At 38.6% G+C, this 19,403-nt stretch overlaps 1 protein-coding gene across 1 annotated transcript in view; it reads left to right on the top strand.

The window, feature by feature from the left end:
• The window catches only part of VPS8 (VPS8 subunit of CORVET complex), a 478,663-nt gene that overhangs the window by 272,687 nt on the left and 186,573 nt on the right, over positions 1 to 19,403 (top strand). Inside the window, 2 exon segments of the mRNA XM_053698746.1 lie at positions 9,324 to 9,422; positions 10,581 to 10,673. Coding sequence (XP_053554721.1) covers positions 9,324 to 9,422; positions 10,581 to 10,673 — 192 coding nt within the window.

Raw genomic sequence — 19,403 nt, 5'->3', positions numbered from 1 at the left:
TCTCTCCAGGAAAGTGTTCCAGTTAGCACATTGATGACACTGTATTAATTCCTATGTTATTCTATCGTGCTCCCTTTATACAGACATAGAGAGATACTAGTAAAAGATCCTTAAAGGGATATGAAACACAATTTTTTTCTTTCATGATTCAGATAGAACAATTTTAAGAAAACTTTCTAATTTACTCGTATTTTAATTTTTTCTTTGTTCTCTTGGTATCTTTTATTTGAAAAGCAGGAATGTAAGCTTAGGAGCCGGCCCATTTTTGGTTCAGAAACCTGGGTAGCGCTTTCTAATTGGTGGCTAAATGCATGTAAAATTGCATGCTCTATGAATCAAAAGAAAAAGTTTGGTTTCAATATCCCTTTAACGGGATAGGTAAGTCAACATTAAACTTGCATAAGTCAGATAGAACATGTCATTTTAAGACACTTTTAAATTCACTTTTAGTTTCAAATGTGCTTTGTTCTCTTGGTATCCTTTGTTGGAAAAGAATATGCATATATCCTACACTAGTTGGAGCGGCTGCTAATTGATGCATGCACACATTTGTCTTTTGTGATTGGCTGACTAGATGTGTTCTTGCAGCAGTAGTGGCAATTGCTGTTCCTTCAGCAAAGGATAACGAGAACAAAGCAAATTTGATAATGGAAGTAAATTGGAAAGTTGTTTAAAATGTTCTATCCAAATCATGAAAGAAAATGTTTGGGTTTCCTGTCCCTTTAAGATAACAAATAGTTACGCTGTGGTTGCCATACTGCCTAAGTAAATCTAAGGGATTGTCTCTACAGAAAGGAAAGACACAGAAATGGCAATGGGCAGTTTTTTTTATCACACATTTAAAAGAAGATATATTATACAGTATTCAATTCAATAAAGAGACATACAACTCAAATGGACTATTCCTTAAAGTCAATGATAACTTTTGCATAAATCTGATAGAGCTTTCATCTTAAGACACTTTTTATTTGACTTCTATTTTCAAATGTTTTTTGTTGTGTTGGTATTCAGGGTTGAAAAGGAATATGAACATATCCTACACTAGTGAGTGCTAGCTGGTGATTGGTGCCTGCACACATTTGTCTCTTGTGATTGGCTCACTAGATGTGTTCAGCTAGCTATAAGTAGTGTATTTCTGCTCCTTCAGCAAATGATACCAAGAGAATGAAGCAAATTTGATAATAGAAGTAAAATGTAAAGTTGTTTAAAATGTTATATTCTATCAGAATCATGAAAGAAAAAGATAATTTTTCACAAAATAAGCAGTGATAATGTCATTGCTTTGCTTATCCAGTCTAACAATTAATTAAAGGGTCATACAACTCGTATTGAATTCCCTGTAGAATATTAAATTATGTGAAGTAGAATCCCTTTGACTTTAACTATTTATAATGCCCCTTTTACTGGTTTACTTATGACCATTGTGTTTTCCCAGTTGCTGTGAGAATTGTTTATTCCAGACTTCAGAAGTCTTCCCCTGCTTCATTCTATCCAGTTAATTTCATGATCACTGTAGCAGCTCATTTGTATCAGTCTCTATTTGACTTCAGCAGAGGGTATAAGATAAGATATTTTTAAAAGGGTATGTCCCTGGGCTACACAAGAATGCACATTTTTCTTACTATCAACAGTTTAAATGTGTTTAAAAATATTTATTTTGTATGCAGATCTTATGCAGTGTAGTGTTTGGTTGCTGATATAGGGCGAGGTTACGAGTGGAGTGCAAACATTTGTGTCCGAGCAATAAGGGGTTTATCATGGGTGTTTGTGCTTGTCGGGCTTACCGCTGGTATTATAAGTTGAAAGTAAATGTGATCGCTTGAGCACAATTGTGATTTAGGCTAGAATGATTACTGTGACTTCAGAGCTCTGGTTAACTGTTTCGCAAAACATAAAATAGTTACACTCATGAGAACACCATCTAATCAAAATCATTCCAAAAAAAAGCACACAAAAGTGGGGCTCAAAGATATGAGATCTCAGGTGTTAGGGGAAAAAAGGCAGGCAAATGGCTTTAAAGGAATATGAAACCCACGTTTTTCTTTCATGATTCAGATAGAGCTGCAATTTCAAGCAACTTTCTAATTTACTCCTATCATCAATTTGTCATTGTTCTCTTGGTATCTTTATTTGAAAAGGCAGGAATGTAAGCTTAGGAGCCAGTCCATTTTTGGTTCAGAACCCAGGGTAGCACTTGCTGATTGGTGTCTACATTTTGCCACTAATCAGCAAGCGCTACCCCAGGTGCTGAACCAAAATTGGCCAAAGCTTACATTCCTGCTTTTCAAATAAGATACCAAAAGAATGAAGAATAATTGATAAAAGGCCGTAAAATAGAAAGTTGCTTAAAACTGAATGCACTAGCAGAATCATGAAGAAAAAAATTAGGTTTCTTATCCCTTTAACATAAAAAATTGTTTTCTCTTGTTAAGTGTATCCAGTCCATGGATAATCAATTACTTGTGGGATATTCTCCTTCCAACAGGAAGTTGCAAGAGGATCACCCACAGCAGAGCTGCTATATAGCTCCTCCCCTCACTCCCATATCCAGTCATTCTCTTGCAACTCTCAACAAAGATGGAGGTAGTAAGAGGAGAGTGGTGTATTATAGTTAGTTTTTTAACTTCAATCAAAAGTTTGTTATTTTTAAATGGTACCGGAGTGTACTGTTTTATCCCAGGCAGCATTAGAAGAAGAATCTGCCTGTGATTTCTATGATCTTAGCAGAAGTAACTAAGATCCACTGCCGTTCTCACATATTCTGAGGAGTGAGGTAACTTCAGAGGGGGAATGGCGTGCAGGTTTTCCTGCAATAAGGTATGTGCAGTTAACATATTTCTAGGGATGGAATTTGCTAGAAAAAATGCTGCTGATACCGGGTTAATGTAAGTTAAGCCTAAATGCAGTGATTTAATAGCGACTGGTAGCAGCTTATTAACAGAGATACATACTCTTATAAAATGTAATATAAACGTTGCTGGCATGTTAATCGTTTTTATATATGTTGGTGACAAAACTTATTGGGGCCTAGTTTTTTTCCACATGGCTTGCTTGATTTTTGCCTAGAAACAGTTTCCTGAGGCTTTCCACTGTTGTAATAGAGTGGGAGGGGCCTATTTTAGCGCTTTTCTGCGCAGCTAGAATTACAGACAGAGACACTCAGCTTCCTTCTGCATGATACAGGACATCTCTGAAGGGCTTAAAAGGCTTCAAAAGTCGTGTTTGAGGAGGGGTAAACAACCACAGTAGACCTGTGGCAGTTGTTTGTACTGTGTTTAAAAACGTTTTTTGTCATTTATTATTCTGTTTTTGGTATTAAGGGGTTAATCATCCCATTTACAAGTGGGTGCAAATGCTCTGCTTAACTTGTTACATAACACTGTAAAAATTTCGTTAGTGTAACTGCCTTTTTTCACTGTTATTTCAAATTTTGTCAAAATTTGTTTCTCTTAAAGGCACAGTAACGTTTTTATATTGCTTGGTTAACTTGGTTTTAAAGTGTTTTCCAAGCTTGCTAGTCTCATTGCTAGTCTGTACAAACATGTCTGAAACAGAGGATACTTGTTTATTATGTTTAAAAAGCCATGGTGGAGCCCATAGGAGAATGTGTACTAAATGTATTAATTTCCACCTTAAACAGTAAAGATCAGTCTTTATCTATAAAAGAATTGTCACCAGAGGGGTCTGTCGAGGGGGAAGTTATGCCGACTAACTCTCCCCACGTGTCGGACCCTTCGCCTCTCGCTCAAGGGACGCACGCTAATATGGCGCCAAGTACATCAGGACGCCCATAGCGATTACTTTGCAGGACATGGCTGCAGTCATGAATAATACCCTGTCAGAGGTATTAGCCAGATTGCCTGAATTGAGGAGGCAGAGCGCGATAGCTCTGGGGTTAGACGAGATACAGAGCGCGTAGATGCTGTAAGAGCCTTGTCTGATACTGCGTCACAATATGCAGAACCTGAGGATGGAGAGCTTCAGTCTGTGGGTGACGTCTCTGGATCGGGGAGACCTGATTCAGAGATTTCTAATTTTAAATTTAAGCTTGAGAACCTCCGTGTATTGTTCGGGGAGGTATTAGCTGCTCTGAATGACTGTGACACAATTGCAGTGCCAGAGAAATTGTGTAGACTGGATAAATACTATGCAGTGCCGGTGATACTGATGTTTTTCCAATACCTAAAAGGCTTAACAGAAATTATTAGTAAGGAGTGGGATAGACCCGGTGTGCCCTTTTCCCACCTCCTATATTTAGAAAAATGTTTCCAATAGATGCCACTACACGGGACTTATGGCAGACAGTCCTAAGGTGGAGGGAGCAGTTTCTATTTTAGCAAAGCGTACTACCTATCCCGGTTGAGGACAGTTGTGCTTTTTCAGATCCAATGGATAAAAAAATTAGAGGGGTTACCTTAAGAAAATGTTTATTCAACAAGGTTTTATTTTACAGCCCCTTGCATGCATTGCTCCTGTCACTGCTGCGGCGGCGTTCTGGTTTGAGGCCTGGACGAAGAGGTCATCCATACAGCTCCATTGACTGAAATTATTGACAAGCTTAGAACACTTAAGCTAGCTAACTCATTTGTTTCTGATGCCATTGTTCATTTTACTAAACTAACGGCTAAGAATTCCGGATTCGCCATCCAGGCGCGTAAGGGTGCTATGGCTCAAATCCTGGTCAGCTGATGTGACTTCAAAGTCTAAATTACTTCAACATTCCTTTCAAGGGACAGACCTTATTCGGGCCTGGTTTGAAAGAAATTATTGCTGACATTACTGGAGGTAAGGGGTCATAACCCTTCCTCAGGACAGGGCCAAATCAAGGGCCAAACAGTCTAATTTTCGTGCCTTTCGAAATTTCAAGGCAGGTGCAGCATCACTTCCTCCGCTTCAAAACAAGAGGGAACTTTTGCTCAATCAAGCAGGGCCTGGAAACCTAACCAGTCCTGGAACAAGGGCAAGCAGGCCAGAAGCCTGCTGCTGCCTCTAAGACAAGCATGAAGGAGCGGCCCCCTATCCGACAACGGATCTAGTAGGGGGCAGACTCTCTCTCTTCGCCCAGGCGTGGGCAAGAGATGTTCAGGATCCCTGGGCGTTGGAGATCATATCTCAGGGATATCTTCTGGACTTCAAAGCTTCTCCTCCACAAGGGAGATTTCACCTTTCAAGATTATCTGCAAACCAGATAAAGAAGAGGCTTTCCTAAGATGCGTACAAGATCTGCCTGGTAATGGGAGTGATCCATCCAGTTCCGCGGACGGAACAAGGACAGGGGGTTTTATTCAAATCTGATTGTGGTTCCCAAAAAAGAGGGAACCTTCAGACCAATTTTGGATCTAAAGATCCTAAACAAATTCCTCAGAGTTCCGTCATTCAAGATGGAAACTATTCGAACCATTTTACCCATGATCCAAGAGGGTCAGTACATGACCACAGTGGACTTAAAGGATGCCTGCCTTCACATTCCGATTCACAAGAATCATCATCGGTTCCTGAGTTTTTGCCTTTCTAGACAGGCATTACCAATATGTAGCTCTTCCATTCGGGTTGGCTACAGCCCCAAGAATTTTTACAAAGGTTCTGGGCTCACTTCTGGCGGTCCTAAGACCGCGAGGCATATCGGTGGCTCCTTACCTGGACGACATCTTGATACAGGCGTCAAAGCTTTCAAATTGCCAAATCTCATACAGAGATAGTTCTGGCATTCTGAGGTCGCATGGGGTGGAAAGTGAACGAAGAAAAGAGTTCTCTATCTCCTCTCACAAGGGTTTCCTCCTAGGAACTCTAATAGATTCTGTAGAAATGAAAAATTTACCTGACGGAGTCCAGGTTATCAAGACTTCTAAATGCTTGCCGTGTTCTTCACTCACTCCGCGCCCCCACGGTGGCTCAGTGCATGGAAGTAATCGGCTTAATGGTAGCGGCGATGGACATAGTGCCCATTTGTGCGCCTGCATCTCAGACCGCTGCAATTATGCATGCTCAGTCAGTGGAATGGGGATTACACAGATTTGTCCCCTCTACTAAATCTGGATCAGGAAACCAGAGATTCTCTTCTCTGGTGGTTATCTCGGGTCAATCTGTCCAAGGGTATGGACCTTTCGCAGACCAGATTGGACAATTGTAACAAACAGATGCCAGCCTTCTAGGTTGGGGAGCAGTCTGGAACTCCCTGAAGGCTCAGGGTTCATGGACTCAGGAGGAGAAACTCCTCCAATAAATATTCTGGAGTTAAGAGCAATATTCAATGCTCTTCTAGCTTGGCCTCAGTTAGCAACACTGAGGTTCATCAGATTTCAGTCGGACACATCACGACTGCGGCTTACATCAACCATCAAGGGGGAACCAGAAGTCTCCAAGATAATTCACTGGGCAGAGAACTCACTCTTGCCACCTGTCAGCGTTCCATATCCCAGTGTAGAGAACAGGGAGGCGGATTTTCTTAAGTCGTCAGACTTTTCATCCGGGGGAGTGGGAACTCATCCGGAGGTGTTTGCTCAATTGGTTCTCCGTTGGGGCAAACCAGAATGGGATCTCATGGGCATCTCGCCTGAACGCCCAAGCTTCCTTGTTACGGATCCAGGTCCAGGGACCCAGAAGCGGCACTGATAGATGCTCTAGCAGCGCTTGGTTCTTCAACTGGCTTATGTGTTTCCACCGTTTCCTTTGCTCCCTCGCTGATTGCCAAAATCAAACAGGAGAGAGCATCAGTGATATTGATAGCGCCTGCGTGGCCACGCAGGACCCTGGGTATGCAGACCTAGTGACATCCTATTCCACCATGGACTCTGCCTCTGAGACCAAGACCTTCTAATACAAGGTCCTTTCAATCATACAAATCTACATCTCTGAGGACTGACTGCATGAGATTCGAACGCTTGATCCTATCAAAGCGTGGCTTCTCCGAGTCGTAATTGATACCTTAATACAGGCACGAAAGCCTGTCACCAGGAAAATTTACCACAAGATATGGGCTTAAATATCTTCTTGGTGTGAATCCAAGAATTACTCATGGAGTAGGGTTAGGATTCCTAGGATACTGTCCTTCCTCCAAGGAGGGTTTGATAAAGGATTATCAGCTAGTTCTTTAAAGGGAAAGATTTCTTCTCTGTCTATTCTTTTACACAAGCGGTCTGGCAGAAGTTCCAGACGTTCAGGCATTTTGTCAGGCTTTAGTTAGATTAAGCCTGTGTTTAAAACCTGTTGCTCCTCCATGGAGTTTAAACGTTGGTTCTTAAAGTTCTTCAAGGGGTCCCGTTTGAACCCTTCATTCTATTGATATCAAACTTCTATCATGGAAAGTTCATTTTCTGATGGCTATTTCCTATGCTCGAAGAGTCTCAGAGTTATCTGCCTTACATTGCGATTCTCCTTATCTGATCTTTCATGCAGATAAAGTAGTTCTGCGTACAAAACCTGGGTTTTTACCTAAGGTGGTTTCTAACAAGAATATCAATCAAGAGATTGTTGTTCCATCATTATGTCCTAATCCTTCTCCAAAGAAGGAACGTCTTTTGCATACTCTAGACATAGTCCGTGCTTGAAGTTTTACTTACAGGCTACTAAAGATTTTGTCAAACATCTAACCTGTTTTGTTGTTTACTCTGGACAGAGGAGAGGTCAAAAGGTCTCGGCAACCTCTCTTTCTTTTTGGCTTCGGGAGTATAATCCGTTTAGCCTATGAGGACTGCTGACAGCAGCCTCCTGAAAGGGATTACAGCTCAGCTCTACTAGAGCTGTGGCTTCCACCTGGGCCTTTAAAAATGAGGGCCCTCTGTTGAACAGATTTGCAAGGCTGCGACTTGGTCTTCGCTTCATACCTTTTCCAAATTTTACAAATTTGATACTTTTGCTTCTTCGGAGGCTGTTTTTGGGGAGAAAGGTTCTACAGGCAGTGGTACCTTCCGTTTAAGTACCTGCCTTGTCCCTCCCATCATCCGTGTACTTTAGCTTTGGTATTGGTATCCCACAAGTAATGGATGATCCGTGGACTGGATACACTTAACAAGAGAAAACATAATTTATGCTTACCTGATAAATTTATTTCTCTTGTAGTGTATCCAGTCCACGGCCCGCCCTGTCCTTTTCAGGCAGGTCTAAATTTTAATTAAACTACAGTCACCACTGCACCCTATGGTTTTTCCTTTCTCTGCTTGTTTCGGTCGAATGACTGGATATGGCAGTGAGGGGAGGAGCTATATAGCAGCTCTGCTGTGGGTGATCCTCTTGCAACTTCCTGTTGGGAAGGAGAATATCCCACAAGTAATGGATGATCCGTGGACTGGATACACTACAAGAGAAATAAATTTATCAGGTAAGCATAAATTATGTTTTTCATATCTCTTTAATGTGTGTATATATGTGTGTGTGTATATATATATATATATATATGTATGTATATATGTATTTACAGACATATATACACATTTAAACAAATGTATACATATATAGACAAATATAGAAACTTGCATTGGAGCCCTTTGCAGTTAAGTTGAGGAAAAAATGAAAAAGCATATTTATGCTATATTAATATTTAATAAAGATTTTAACTATGCATTTACTGTAAATATTTGTCATTCCAATGTTCTTCACATACCAGAATATGTTGTATGTATTGTTAAATAGATATTCCTATATATATCTGTATATATCTATACCTATATATAATCGTGTATATATGTATAGATATATATTGTACCAAAATTCCATCAGACATATGTAGTAATATGTATTTATGAATAAATAGAACATATTCTTCTGTGTTCACAACATTGGAATGTGAACTATTCATATATTATCATGTTGAGTTAGCATACATGGGAATATATGATCGGGTTTGCGCAAGAGTGTTTTTTTTTTTTCTTCCACTTTTTTGTCTCCATTGATTTATTTGGATATAATTTAATACCTGAACATGCATGCAATTTTCTAACTTTGGCTTTTTGCATTCGTCAGGTTAGCGCATGAGCAAAAACTGTTCACTTTCTACTCCTAATACGAGCGCAACCCAGCGCGCGCAAAAAGCTTTCTTCTTGCGCAATTAATGCTCGAGCAGGAGCGTTAATTAGAACTCCACTTGTAATCTGACCCATAGTGTGTACACAGGGGTTGAAAAATGTCACTATAGTTTATTAGTCAGGGGTTACATTTTTAGTTGTCTGCTGCAATTTGTTCCCATGTTTGGGGCTATTGGAAATTTCAGGCCGTCTCTCTACCTAATAAACTAATGTTGCATTTTTCTGTGGTTTATTATTAATTTGTTTGTTTTTTGGTTAAAGAAATCTTAAACTCTCATGTGTGTTTGATATTTTATTTTACAGCAAGAAGTGTTTAACTATATACATAACATTTTGTCTATCCCGGGGTACAGCCCAGAGGAGAAACAATCAACCTGGGATAAAGCAATGAGACAGATAGAGGTAGGTACAGCATGACGGACAAGACTGTGAACAAATTGTACATTCTTCAAGCAGAGAGGCTTTTAATTGATAAAGTAACATTTTAGAAACTGACATTTTTAAAAGTAAAACTTTTTATAAAACCTGTTAGTTACATTTTTTTTTTATCTGTGCTAACAATCTGCAATAGAGGTGAAATCATGAATAATAGTACAGGCAAACTTTAGCCAATCATACCTTCTCATTAAAGGGACTGCTGCATGTTAAGTCACATACTTTAATTTACATTTAAAGTCATAATCACAAAACATTCCATTAAAAAACTGCAAAAGTGGATTTTATTTGTCTGTTCATTACTTCTTTTTAAAAAGGTGCGGTAGGTAGCAGGAAGGGGAGAAGTCTTATACCCATTTAAAAGGCGAGGCTTCAAGATTTGTATCTTCTATTTGTCCTTTATTTAAAAGACAATTTTAATTGTTGAGTACTTCTTAGAATCATGATGGAAGATACGAAAATGTATGTTAAATACAATTATATGTATATATATTTGTAGGTTTTCTTTATAAAGGCGAAGACTTCTTCGGCTGTTGTGGGCCGAAACGCATAAGCCTGTGTGCGGCGCTATCTCTCTCGCCACATTGTCATTGGTTTTGGATTGACTTATCCAAATTATAAAAGAATCTATAATAAAAAGTTTTTGTTTTAGGAGCTTCAGGGTTTTCTCTTCTTTTTATGCTGTTGTTCTTATAAAAGAACCCAAATTCAATGACTTTGCATTTTGTATTTGACCAGACTAAATTATTACATTTTATCCCACAAGTATTCAGTAGCATTTATATTTAAATGTTTTTACACATGAATTAAGCAGTTATATGAAGGGCTCTGTGCTTTGATGTTCCTACACAACCCCCCCCCCCCCCCAAAAAAAAAAAAAAAAAAAAAAAACAAAGCCTATTGTACACAGTTGTAAACTTTATAAATCAATAACACAGTTAATCATTCAGCTTGTTCCATCCAAATAATGCTTAGACACAGAAAAGAAAATGACTAACACATTTTCCTTCTCTTATATCTAGATTATCTGTCCCACTGCTTTGTGGAAATGCAGGAGACTAGGCCTCAGTTGTTCACTCTGGATATTAATACCCTATTCTCATGTCTACTTTTTTCCTTCATTAGGAACTGATTACACTGAGTCCCAAGCAAAAGCTGCAGACAATGATTTGCATCCACTTCTGTGAACAGCTAGGATATATAATTGAAAGGATAAAGGTAACACTTTGTGCTAACACTAAATTGTATGGCTAGGATATGTGATATAAGCCATCGATTTTGTGGCATAACAGGGCCTGACAGTGACTAATTATTATTTCCACAATCCATTACTCCCTGGACATTATATCTTCTCTACAACTAGAAGGAGGCAAATATTCCTAATACCAAGAACTCTATAAAACCCCTTCCAACTCACCAGTACCTCAGTCTTTATTTTGCCTCCACTGGAGGGTGGTTGATGAACCCAGATTTGCATTTTGCTTCTTCATAGGAGGGTTCTCAGATCGATTTGAGTCCCATTTCCCCTCAGAGTACAATGTTTGTCAGAGGGATGTATTTGGAGTATTGGGAAGTGACATATATTTCACCCAGTGGGGATTTAGTCACAAATCTTGCCATGGGGGTCAAAGGTCCTTTGCCTCTGCCTGTTGGTTCATCTTAATTAATTAATATGTTTATTTTTTCATCATGTAATTTTTTTCACACTACATTTTTTTACTCTTCTTGTGTTGAAGGCTAGTTTTTTGATTGCACATTGACCCACGTCGGCCTTCAGATCTGTGTGCGTCTGCATGTTGATACAGTCTTTGATCCAGAGGCTCTGGTAGGGGGTACTAGGGCTGCCATCATGGGGTGACAGGGTGACTCCTGTCAGGGGCCTAATGGGCCAGGGGGGGGGCCATGAGGCAAAAACAAAACAACTTTTTTTTTTTTTTTTTTTAATTTTGGCAGCCACCAGGGGTACTACTACAGCAGAATGCTAATTAATCATAGGAAATGTTATTAAAAGGAGTAAAGTATTAGCATTTGAGAGGATTTCTGAGTGTGCACTAAACCACTATGCACAGTGTTGAGACAGACTTGGCACTTTGTGCAGTGTGTGCCTGAGTCAGACGGCAGTTCACTTTCATTTGCAGAGGAGGTAGGACTTACTTAGTAAATGTTTTTTATTTCTTTGTGCAATTTCGGATTGTAACTTCAGTATAGTAGTAGTTGTATGATGGGGCCAGGGGTCCATAAAAACACATTTTTTTAGCAACAGTGGTATTTATGATTATTTGATAATGCTGTAGAAATTCTATATTTAAAGCCATGCAGAAATGTTTCCTCCTCAATACACACATGGTAGGTGCCCTTTTGGCAGATATGATTTTTTTAATTAATATATATATATATATATATATATATATATATATATATATATATATATTACATTCCAGTTTACTGCTCCTTTATGCAAGGACTTTCCAGATACAAGGAGGCATTTTATCTATGATTTTTACAGCTGCATAAAATGTTATACTCTCAGACTAAGATTACTCAGTGTTTGAAATGAGACAGGTTAACTTAAAACTGTTCAGTTTACACTACAGCTGACTTCATTTTGAAATACATACAAACAAGCCTAAATCCTGCATTTAACCAGATCTAATGGTATGAGTACCACAGCTTATGGTTCCAACAAGACCATATAGAGTACAGCATTTTCAAAATCCATAAGTACAGTTGACAGATGGAACATTTGTACACCTATATTTGAAGAGGTGCTCTTGGTTGGGGAAAATGGGGAAACAAAAACAAACATATGTCAACCTTTTAAAAGTACTTTTCTTCATCTAGCCATCTACCCAGATCATTAATGTACAATTTTGAATTCACAGAATTATTTTTGTATGCACATTTACAAATATGATTCTTTAAAAAGTGATCTCTTAATTTCTGCATTTTTTTTATCATGCATGTTCACACTGTTGATTTAGTGCATACAATGTGCAGAAATTTTACCTCCCTGTGAGTGTTTCTGTGGGTGTCTGTGTTTATGTCTTTGTGCTTTTGTTTGTGTCTCTATGAGTGTGTATGTATTTTTTTCTGTGGGTCTCTCTGTGAGGGTGAGTGTGTATGTCTCAGTGAGGGTGTGTATGTACTGTGTGTATTTGTGTGTTTTATGTGGTTGTCTCTCTGTATGTGTATGTCTTTGTGTGTTTTCTGTGGGTGTCTCTCTCTGTGTGTGTGTTTCTTTGTGTGTTTTCTGAGGCTGTCTCTGTCGGTGTTTCATTGGGTGTATGTGCAAGTTTGTGTGTGAGTGTGTGTGTGTCCATTGTCTGTTCCTTTTTAGGACATTTTGACCTTACTACTGATTATTCACATCTTTCTACAGACTTTGAGACTAATGAGACCTTTCCGGGAAGTCACCAATCCACCATTTAACCTTTAAATTATTGTTTAGGCAGTTCAGGTCCCTTTCTTTCAGCCACTGCATACTGTTGTCATCATTTAGTTGGCATCTTCCTTGACAAAAAGATAATCAGAACTCCATATTCGGTTTTGTAAATCTCCCTTTTTGACAAAACTGTAGTCTACCTCATTACTTGTCAGGTCAATGTAAACAAGTGCTGAGCGTCTGTTTGGGTGTCTGTGTCTGAGTGTGTTTCTTTGCGTGTCTGCTAGAGTGTCTATATGTGAATCCTTATACAGGGAGTGCAGAATTATTAGGCAAATTAGTATTTTGACCACATCATCCTCTTTATGCATGTTGTCTTACACCAAGCTGTATAGGCTCGAAAGCCTACTACCAATTAAGCATATTAGGTGATGTGCATCTCTGTAATGAGAAGGGGTGTGGTCTAATGACATCAACACCCTATATCAGGTGTGCATAATTATTAGGCAACTTCCTTTCCTTTGGCAAAATGGGTCAAAAGAAGGACTTGACAGGCTCAGAAATGTCAAAAATAGTGAGATATCTTGCAGAGGGATGCAGCACTCTTAAAATTGCAAAGCTTCTGAAGCGTGATCATCGAACAATCAAGCGTTTCATTCAAAATAGTCAACAGGGTCGCAAGAAGCGTGTGGAAAAACCAAGGCGCAAAATAACTGCCCATGAACTGAGAAAAGTCAAGCGTGCAGCTGCCAAGATGCCACTTGCCACCAGTTTGGCCATATTTCAGAGCTGCAACATCACTGGAGTGCCCAAAAGCACAAGGTGTGCAATACTCAGAGACATGGCCAAGGTAAGAAAGGCTGAAAGACCGACCACCACTGAACAAGACACACAAGCTGAAACGTCAAGACTGGGCCAAGAAATATCTCAAGACTGATTATTCTAAGGTTTTATGGACTGATGAAAAGAGAGTGAGTCTTGATGGGCCAGATGGATGGGCCCGTGGCTGGATTGGTAAAGGGCAGAGAGCTCCAGTCCGACTCAGACGCCAGCAAGGTGAAGGTGGAGTACTGGTTTGGGCTGGTATCATCAAAGATGAGCTTGTGGGGCCTTTTCGGTTTGAGGATGGAGTCAAGCTCAACTCCCAGTCCTACTGCCAGTTTCTGGAAGACACCTTCTTCAAGCAGTGGTACAGGAAGAAGTCTGCATCTTTCAAGAAAAACATGATTTTCATGCAGGACAATGCTCCATCACACGCGTCCAAGTACTCCACAGCGTGGCTGGCAAGAAAGGGTATAAAAGAAGAAAATCTAATGACATGGCCTCCTTGTTCACCTGATCTGAACCCCATTGAGAACCTGTGGTCCATCATCAAATGTGAGATTTACAAGGAGGGAAAACAGTACACCTCTCTGAACAGTGTCTGGGAGGCTGTGGTTGCTGCTGCACGCAATGTTGATGGTGAACAGATCAAAACACTGACAGGAATCCATGGATGGCAGGCTTTTGAGTGTCCTTGCAAAGAAAGGTGGCTATATTGGTCACTGATTTGTTTGTGTTTTGTTTTTGAATGTCAGAAATGTATATTTGTGAATGTTGAGATGTTATATTGGTTTCACTGGTAAAAATAAATAATTGAAATGGGTATATATTTGTTTTTTTGTTAAGTTGCCTAATAATTATGCACAGTAATAGTCACCTGCACACACAGATATCCCCCTAAAATAGCTAAAACTAAAACAAACTAAAAACTACTTCCAAAAATATTCAGCTTTGATATTAATGAGTTTTTTGGGTTCATTGAGAACATGGTTGTTGTTCAATAATAAAATTAACCCTCAAAAATACAACTTGCCTAATAATTCTGCACTCCCTGTATGTGAGTGTGTGTGTTTCAGTGTATGAGTGTCTGTGTGTTTCTGTGCTTGGATGTTACTACCTTTACAACATTTCCAAGTTTTACTACACTTAAGAATAAAGTGCATATACGTTTTAGTCACTTGGTCAAAAACTGCACATGTCAAGGTGGGGGGGGGGGGCTGATCAATGGTTAAGTCAGGGGCCCCAAATTTCTAGTGGCGGCCCTGGGTAGGTTATTCCTTTTTCTGTAAGCTTGGTTTAAGTCTCTTCTAGTTCCTTGATTATTCTAGTCTCAAAGATATTGAATATGTTTCAGATCAAGGCCTCTCAAGGGAAGGTTTTTTCTATCCTATATTCTCTGTAAAGACTCAGGTTGAATGAAACTCCAGCTTATGCATTGTTCCTAAGTAGGAGGGAACTATCAGATCAATTCCGACCTAGAATCCTTTAAAAAGGCTTTCAATGTCCTACTTTCAAAATGGAAACTATTCAGACTATGCTGTGTGGTCAGTTTATGTCCACAATAGATTTTAAGGATGCTTGCCTTTATGTTCTTATTTCAAGGAACATCATCAGTTTCTGAGGTTTGTTTTTTTTGGACAAGTTTTTTTAGTTTTTTGGGTTTTGTTTGCTGTTCCGTTTGGCCTTACAGCTCTCAGAATATTCCCCAAGGTTTGGGATATCCTCTTTTCTTTAATCAGATCTTAAGTTATTGCAGTATTTCCTGACCTGGATTATATCTTGTTTAAGCTCCATCTTAACATTTAGCAGTATTTCTCTCCTGCAGACTGCTTTTGCTTCTTCAACAACATGGTTGGAAGGTTGTTTTTCTGAACAGTTACTAATGCTTCAGATAAAGGTTGCTTTTCTGGGGGTTCAAATAGATTCAGTTTCTATGAGACTTTCTTTGTTAGAGCAAAAGACGGTTGAAGCTGGGGTTGCCTTTTAGAACTTTCAGTCTCTGTTTTCTTCCTTCCTTTGCTCTTTGCATTGTGGTGTCAGGTTTCATGTTTGTGGCCTTGGTTGCTATTCAGTTTGCTCGCTTTCATTTAAGCCCTCTTTAGCTTTGGATATTTTTCTATGATACTGGGGTGTTTACATTCCAGAACTAGTCTGTTTTTGTCTTGGTGGCAGAACTATTAGCTCTTTATGCAAATGGCTTCTTTTGTTCATTCGTCTTAGTCTGTAATCTATATAGATGAAAGTTTTTCAGTATGGGGGGACCATCTGGGGGGCTCAGAATGCATAAGGAGTTTGGTCTCCTCAGGAGGCGAGGTTACCTATCAATGTTTTTCAACTCTGTGCAATATTCTGGGCCCTTCAGGGTTGGCCTCTATTGAAAAGGGAATTTTTTCTCTATTTTCAGATTAGACTGTATTACATCTGTAGCTTAGGTCTATCATTGGGGGGGAACTTACAGTGATAGTATCTCAAATTATTTCCTGGGCAGAAGCTAATTGCTGTCTGCTTTCTGCTGTTCATATTACAGGACTGAATAATTTAGTTTTTCCTCAGTTGTCAGTTTTTTCATTTGGAAGAGTGGGCTCTTCATCTGGTTATGTTCTATCAGATATTAAATATTTGGGGTCGTCCAAAGATTGTTCTGATGGCCTCTTGGGTGAATTTCAAATTTCCAGGTAGTGTTCAAGGGCCCATGATCTTTAACCATTCGAGTGCTAAGCACTTTCCCACCTGGGTGCTAAGGTGATTGATTTTTTTTTAAATTTTTTTTTTTTAACTTTTATATTTTATTTTTCAGATCCCCAAGACTTACACCATCTAAATGGTTTTCTGCTCATTCTATCAGACCAGTTATCTCTTCTTGTGTTTTTAGAATGTTTTATCAAAGGTCTTCTTATTTTTTTTTCTTCTTTGCGTCTTCTGAGACAGCCTTTGGTAGGATGTCCTTCAGGCAGTTGTCTCAGGTTAATGTATTTTTTGCCGGTTGGTTATTTTTAGTTGCCATTTTTGAGGCTCTATTGGGGTTGTGGATTTGGTTTCTCAATGGAAAAAAATGTTTTTTGATCCCTTTCTTTTCTATTACTTGTGAACTCCACAACTTGGGTATTAGTTGCCAGGAGTAATACACCTGTATGAAAGGAGACATAGTTTATGCTTACTTGATAAATTAATTTCTTTCATGATGGTGAGAGTCCATGAGACCACACTCTGGGGGTTTTTATGTTTTTTTTTTGCTCACATCTTTTTTCCCTGCTTCTATTGTGTTGGGTTTTATTACTTTTCCTTCCTCTTTGTGCTCTACTATACGTTAGACTGAGGAACTGGTGATACGGGATGGGTTTTATAGAGTTCTTGGGGTTCGGGAATCTTTGCCTCCTAGTGTTAGGGAAGAGTAATTTATTTTTTAAAGTTTCCAATTTACTTCTATTATCAAATTTGCTTAGTTTCCATGATATTCTGTGTTGAAGAGATACCTAGGTAGGCATCTGGAGCACTACATGGTGGGAAATAGTGCTGCCATCTAGTGCTCTTGCAAATGGAAAATATTCTTGCAAAACTGCTGACATATAGTGCTCCAGAAACGGTTTGGCTCCTAAGCATACGTCCCTGCTTTTCCACAAAAGGTACCAAGAGAACAAAGAAAAATTGATAATAGAAGTAAGGAAGTAATGTGTTTAAAATTGCATGTTCTATCTTAATCATTAAGGGGAAATTTTGGGTTCCCTTTAAGTATGAGATGTTTTCAGAGCTATGATTACATCTTTTGACATTTTTATTGGTTGCAGCGTGGAGCCATACGCTGATTAATCTACATGATCCTTTTTTCAATAAATTCTTATTAGTTATTTGGCATCTTATTTGTATTTTATGATCCAATTACATGTGATTATATTGAGCCACAAGCACTGTGTAGATATTTCCAGCTTGCTGATGTATACATTTCATCTCCAGCTATATTTTACTGAAACAATTCCTCTCGTTTTTAATGAAGATCAAAGCTCCCAGATCTGTTTACTAGTCTCTGCTTCCTGTGTATGTTTTTCGGCTGATAACCATTTTAATCAGATCATCTCTGCCTACAGACACTTAATGAGTTCATTAGCGTATCCTTAACGAAGCCAAGTTACAGTCCTCCCGACCTTCACAGCAGGGTTTTTTTTTACAGAACTGTCCCCGTTGTCTCTGTTGTACGCTTCTAAAATAACCTTTCACACAATCTCAAACATCTTTTCTGAGAAGAAAGAAGCCTTCAGGAATTTTTTTGTTTATTTTTTTTATAAAGCTGCATGTTATGCTACCCGAACATCTTTTCATTATCTAAAAAAAGTAAAAATGAATTTATATTTACATTGTGGGAAAATGTGTAATAGTTAAAATAAAACCTATGTGGTTTTTTTCCGTTTAAAAATTGGTCATAAAACGACCCAGGCCATATTTTGTGGATATTAAGGCAAGGTGACTGTTCTGATGCTAAAAATGTCATAATGAAAATGATTATGGTACAAGCATGAGTAAGTATATCGTACTGGTGGAGTATGAGTCTCAAAATGTCCCTAACAATATTTTATTACTTTATTGTTCTCGTTTGTATTTGGAGTAGCTTTCTTGTCTTGGTTACATATGGGTTATAGATCCATTTTTTCTTGATGGCACATAGGGGTACATTTATCAAGTGGCGGATGCTGCTTATTCTGTGCGAGCCTTCTGGCTTGCCGGAATCAGGTTTTGAGAAGCAGGGGTCTTAAGACCGCTGCTCCTTAACTTGACTGCAATCATCCCAGCTAGCGGCCGGTTTGGCCACGATTGTGCAGGGGGCGGCATTGCACAAGCATTTCTTGTGAAATGCTTGTTCAATGATAAATAATGACTGCGTATGATGTCAGCATTTACATGTCAGCCTGCATTTGATAAATCGGCCCCATAGAGTCATTACTTACTGATTTATTGCCTCTCATGCCAATCTATTAGAATTCTAATATGAAGCCTCATATTGGTTTTTAACATGGGTTTCAAATTCAAAGCTGTTTCAATTCATTAGAAAACCCATATGCATTTGTGGCTTCCGTATGCCTGCATCTTGCATGGGAACAATAATCGATTTTCTTGTCCATCCAAAAACTATTTAGAGCTTTTCACATGACTGAAGCCTTATTCTCTTGAAAACGCATTTCCGCTTGTATTGATTGTTTTTTTTTCATAAGCTCTGTTCACATGTTCATAAACACAACCTTTTTTGATTAAAGGGACACTGAACCCAAATTTTTTCTTTTGTGATTTGCATGCAATTTTAAGCAACTTTCTAATTTACTCCTATTATCAATTTTTATTTGTTCTCTTGCTATCTTTATTTGAAAAAGCTATTTTTGTGCTTAGAACACTGGACAGCACTTGTTTATTGGTGGGTGAATGTATCCACCAATCAGCAAGAACAACCCAGGTTGTTCACCAAAAATTTGCCGGCATCTAAACTTACATTCTTGCTTTTTAAATAATGATACCAAGAGAATGAAGAAAATGGGATAATAGGAGTAAATTAGAAAGTTACTTAAAATTGCATGCTCTATCTGAATCACGAAAGAAAAAAATTGGGTTCAGTGTCCCTTTAATTAAATATTAAAATAGAGATCTCGTCATAGTTTTTAAGTTTAGTGATTTGTACTCAAATTAAATAGAAACATCACAATATTAATTTGCTATTGGAAGGAATTGTTTAAAACTTTAAAAAAAGTGTTCTTTCTCTTTCC

This window comes from Bombina bombina, chromosome 1 (genome assembly GCF_027579735.1).
Source record: "Bombina bombina isolate aBomBom1 chromosome 1, aBomBom1.pri, whole genome shotgun sequence".
In the NCBI taxonomy this organism is placed as follows: domain Eukaryota; kingdom Metazoa; phylum Chordata; class Amphibia; order Anura; family Bombinatoridae; genus Bombina; species Bombina bombina.
Note: the sequence above shows the minus strand (reverse complement) of the source record. Positions and strands in the feature narration are given on the sequence as shown.